A 5,186-nucleotide genomic window follows, 5' to 3' on the forward strand; every position below is an offset into this window, starting at 1 on the left:
ACACACACACACACACACACACACACACACACACACACACACACACACACACTTTTTATTTGATCCTTGCACTCTGACCTCAGTGATGTTCAGAGTTGACATTGTGCTCTTTCTCGGTCTCAACATATGCATTAACCCTCGGCCTTGTATGTAAATCACAGCAGTGTGTCACCTCTGTGTCAGTCTGTAGCAAACACAAAGCGCAGACTGAGAACCCACATTAGTCTTTCCTGGCTGATCTCTGTCACATGTTTTGTGTCACAACTGGGAGGGGAGTGAGTGAGTGCCATGCTGTAGCAGCAGTGCAACAGTGAGGGCATCACAATCAGTCAGTCAGTAAGATGCAGGCCTGTGCCAGACCACAGCAAACCAAACTCTTTACCTACCCTCCTTTGATCCTCCAGTTGCTTCAGCGGCTGGTTGGGATCAAGCTCCTTAAAGGTGAGGTGAGTTAGCAGAAAGCATTAAAATAAGAAAGAAACAAAAAGGTTGGAAAGGAAAGTTGGGGAAAACAAAAGTAGGGTGTCAATACAGTGCAAATTAGTTACTTTACAAGCATGCAGGAAACTGGGTGCAAAATTGATCATGCAGTTAAGAGGGAAGTGGTTGTGTCAGGGAAGATGTGAGGTCGAGTCAAAGGCGTGCAGGGCTTCATGCAGAGGAGGACTGACATGCTTTTTTTTTTTAACACCTTCAAGAAGTTTTTGAAGTAAAAATCGTACATTTTTAAAATCTAAAATTATAACCATTTGTCAGACTACCTCCCTCATTACTTTACGCTCACAGTGGAAAAAGTGCCTAAATTATTTACATAAAAGAATGATAGACTGCCAGAGGGAAAGAAACAAGCCATGAGCCATGAGAAAAGAAACACTTCAGGTTACATAACAGAGCAGTGAGCTACTGACACACACTGTAAGCACCAATCTGGCATGGAAAAACACCTCACCCATGACTCCAACCCCCACCCCACCCTTACAGCAACCCCAATGAAAGGAGGTCAGTGAATTGGACTTTCATCAAAGAGCTAGAAGGACAGATGAGCGGATGGGAGAAATGACGGAGGCAGAGAGGAAAGGATGAGTAGAGAAGCGGAAGACTGTATGCAAACAAGGGCACATATGTAGCAAGTTCCACAGAAGCAGCAGTGGTAGAGGGGTGATGCAGGAAGGGCGGGGGGTGGAGATAAAAGTGGAAATGCATAAGGAAAGGTTGTGACTTTTCTTTGTTTAAATAAGGATCTGGAAAACGCACAGCACAAATAATACAGGATGGTGGCCGATCATGAGTATGAGTGATGATCAGTAGTGACGCATGTTAGTGGGCAATGGGCCAATATGAGTAAAACACACCTCGGCCGGGATTTCGGGCTCAGGTGGCGGTGCCAGCTGATTGGAAATAAAAGGACGCAGTTAGTTGGGGTTAGAAGTAGTCGGATTAGTTAGGTCACTCCACCCTCCAAGAGCCGCTTCCAAAACCAAAACTTTCTATTACCAGTAACGTCAACGATTCATCATCAATGTGCAAAGAGCCAGGAGCAGAGAAAGCAGACACAAAATGATGTTTGTTTTTTTGTTTTTTTTAAGTGTTTCTCAGGGTTTGCTTGATGACAGAGCATGAGTGATAAGCAGCATTACCACATCGCAGCAAAACAGCAAAAGCTCAGTTGCCCCCACCTCACCACAGACTGCTGGTTATTAAAGCAACACTGGTGTGTTTGGTATTCTGTGGTTCCCTCTTAATAAAATGATAATAACATTACAAACCAAAGATGGCAGAAGCAAATATGCACACTTTGATTCTTCTAAGGATAAAAAGAAATAACAAGAGATATTTATGACTGAGCGTGTTTTCAAACCATAGTCATGATATGCTTGGTTTGACTACAATCATATTGTTACAATCATATTGTTACAATCATATTGTTACAATTGGAAAATTGCCTAAAAATAAATTAATAAATTAAAAAAGTAATTAAAAAAGTAAAAAATTGCAAAACCTTTCCCATGCTAGCTGTTTGAACAGTAAATGTATGTATTGCATGGTCAGAGATGCAAAAAGTACAACTTATTTTCAATACATATCTCAAAGTAATGAAACCAACTCAAACCAACAGATACATAATAAATTCAGAGAGAGAGAGAAAGAGTAAAAAAGAATAAATAAAAAAAATAACAGAAATGCTAATAATTTCCTACCACATAGTAAAACAATGAATACTTTGATGGCATAATTGTACAGAGACGCTTTGTAGACATTTACCTTAAATGAGTTCAAACAAAATAAAGTGCTAATGCTAGCCTATTCAGTAGATGATTATTTTCTGTGAACACACACACACACACACACACACACACACACACACACACACACGAAACATCTCACTGCAGATAATGCAAGAAAAAAAAAAGACTAAATAACAAATACACAACCAAACATGGGTTGTTTCTGTCTCTCTCGGTCATGACTGGGTTACCAGTCATGCTGCTTTATGCTGATTAATTGTGCAACTGGACAGGAATTTCCCTGCATCAAGCCTTCTTTAATGTCAACACACTGACTTCCACAGAAGAACGGTGATGCATCACACATCATGCAACTTAAGTTATATTCAGCAGCTAGTTAGTAGCAAAACTAACTTCTCTTAATATACTTCAAAAACTAACACGTGCATCGAAATCTGACCGTGAGGACAGCCCGACCCTATAATTGCCAGCATTTTTAACGTTTCCAGAATGTGTGATTAAAATGACTACAGAGGCGAGGCCTGGCAAATAAACACAATGGCACTGTGAACACTTGCAGTAAATAGTGGCAGCAAGGGTCACATGGTCTCAGTGACCAGGAAAATCTGTTGCACTTTCTCTCGAGAGTCAGTTTTCAAACCATCTCTCTATTAAGAATATTAGAACTAAAAGCCTAAACCTACATAGGATTAGATGGAGCTATATTATCTATTTTTTTTTATATTTTTATAAGTTTACCGGGAGTAGAAAGCTGGCCCTGTACCATGTGCTCATTACTACCCAAGTTAAGGCCTCAATTTTCTCATGGCAGTCCGTCTAACCTAACTTGAGCTCCAGCAATCCTACTATCTCCTGGAAGACGTGTCTGAAGTGCTTTTATTTCCAATTACCACTGGAGATCACACATCAGTGGAGAGTTTGAAATTCCAAGAAAACAGAGGGGGAAAAAAATGCTTTTGGCTCTTATGTAACTGCTGCTTGATAGCTGGCTTGAGCCCAAGAATCGTGCAACTTAAGTTAAGGAAACTGGGACAGCGCAGCCTGTTGCTGAGAAACGTCCGCAGCTCCCCCTGTTGAGAAGAAAAAGCAGAGCAGCTCGGAGTCTCCAGAATTCAGTCACTGTAGTGGGCAGAAGGATAAATGAGGACAGGAGCAGGCTATCTGAGGCAGCTTGGCAGAGAGAATGATGGGAGTGGCAACTGGTAAATACAGAGAAGGCTAAAAGAGGAAGTAGGTAAAGGCAAAGAGACAAAACAATGTTTGTGTGGGGATTGGAAACAATGTGGTGACAAAAAAAAATGCACAAGAAAAATAGAGGAAATAGTAAACTCAAAACCTCCCAAAAACAAACTCTGATTGGCTGAGATAATGAAGAGACTGTTATGGGTTGACGGTGGACAAAAAGAATTTGGCGAACTGGAAAAAGACATTTGCGCCCACACAGAGAGACCGCAAAGAAATAGTTCCCTTATATAACCTTCGTGTCTGGTTACACGCTCGGCCTCAGCTAATCTCTCTGTATCACCTGAATTAGAAGGAGAAATGATCTCCATCTCGCCCCCTTATGCTCGTGCAGCCTCTCAAACGAAAGCCGTGCACACGAAGCGAGAACAAACGCGCAGCGATTGATGCGATAAGGCCTGACAATGAGTCCGCCTAGCTGGTCAGGTCTTGTTTTCTCCCGGCTTGCATTTGATCACGTTGCTATTTCTGGAAGAATGAGATAAGCTATTCCTAATGGGTGAAAAGTCATTCCACTTGATCCTGCTCCCTCATCAGCCTGACTGGATATGCAAAATCCAGTACAGCGTCTGGGCGTGCAGCAACAAGAAGCACGATGGAGTCTGTCAGACAGTAGTGAACTAACAGCTGCACTCATTCCTAGAGGTCTCTGGGTGGGTGATTCTGAAAGAGAGGGGGTGTGTTGTAAAAGGTCAGGGAGCAGCAGCAGGCTACACACTTGAGTTACGTAACTGCTATAATGGCAGTTTATCTTGCTGCTGATGAGGGGAAGTTGGGGTTTTGGCCCGTCTGCCTTCCTGCCATCAATCCAAGTACCCAGAGACGTGCTGCCAGCCATCAGCCACGCCGCTTCATGCTGTTGTTAACGCGAATGAGTGGCAGAGAACATGTGCCGAGTGTGTGGACATTCTTAGGATGCTGCACGTGGGAGGAGTTGATGAAACAAAGTGGTGCTCTGTGAGAACAGCCCTGTTTTTGTGGAAGCTGGGGATTTCCATCACTTGAGCAGTATATACGGGGAGAGAGGGAAGGAGGGAAAGCAAGACAGAGACATAACAGAGAAACTGAGAGCATGCTGCTTCCTGCAACTCTGGAAAGACCCTTTCCGACAATTTCTCCATTTCCTTACTTAACAGCTTTGTTCACTTCTCTTACACACAGACGCACGCCCTGCACCACACTCTGGATTAAGTGGCTATTGTGATGTTGGTGTGCTTTTAACTTCAGTGTTTCCTGCTGCCACAGAAACGCTTCCTCCCGTGCAATACTTTCAGTTTTAATCAATTTAGTGATTACAATACAAGCTCCCGACTAGGCTAAACATATAGATATATAAGCTTTCTATTATTCAGAACATTAAGGTTTCAGTACATTTTAAATTAAACCGTGAATCAGAAGGTCAAGAATGAACTTTGATGCTTTGATGAAAGCCAGCAGAAGTCCCGATAAAAGCCCAGTGAAGCAGAGAAATGGGTTCAGGTCTTTTTATCCAATTAGAGCAGAATTGGGAAAAAATACAAAGTGCTTTACAATAAAACACTTTAAATCTGGTTCCAGTTCTTTTAAATATTTAAAGAAATTCCAATGCTAGGAGGCACATGTTGAAACGCTCAATAACCCTGGCCAGAAACCGAAGAAGACTGATAGGTTTGTAGCTTGAACCCATCCGCTGGAACGTTGAAGACAATATAATTACAC

The 5,186-nt window shown here is 42.2% G+C and overlaps 1 protein-coding gene across 7 annotated transcripts in view; it reads right to left on the bottom strand.

Moving 5' to 3' along the window:
- The window catches only part of itpr1b (inositol 1,4,5-trisphosphate receptor, type 1b), an 81,150-nt gene that overhangs the window by 38,920 nt on the left and 37,044 nt on the right, over positions 1 to 5,186 (bottom strand). For 3 of the 7 annotated variants that reach the window (XM_013909226.1, XM_013909225.1, XM_013909223.1), the window contains 2 exons: positions 1,353 to 1,388; positions 387 to 434 (listed from right to left, as the gene is read on the bottom strand). The exons of 3 other annotated variants lie outside the window; for them this stretch is intronic. In XM_013909226.1, coding sequence (XP_013764680.1) covers positions 387 to 434; positions 1,353 to 1,388 — 84 coding nt within the window. The remainder of the gene's footprint in view (positions 1 to 386; positions 435 to 1,352; positions 1,389 to 5,186) is intronic. One more of the 7 variants, XM_013909224.1, reaches the window with a different exon arrangement.

The sequence above is a fragment of the Pundamilia nyererei genome, unplaced genomic scaffold, assembly GCF_000239375.1.
Source record: "Pundamilia nyererei isolate P.nyererei 1_Seehausen unplaced genomic scaffold, PunNye1.0 scaffold00021, whole genome shotgun sequence".
NCBI classification, from domain to species: Eukaryota; Metazoa; Chordata; class Actinopteri; order Cichliformes; family Cichlidae; genus Pundamilia; species Pundamilia nyererei.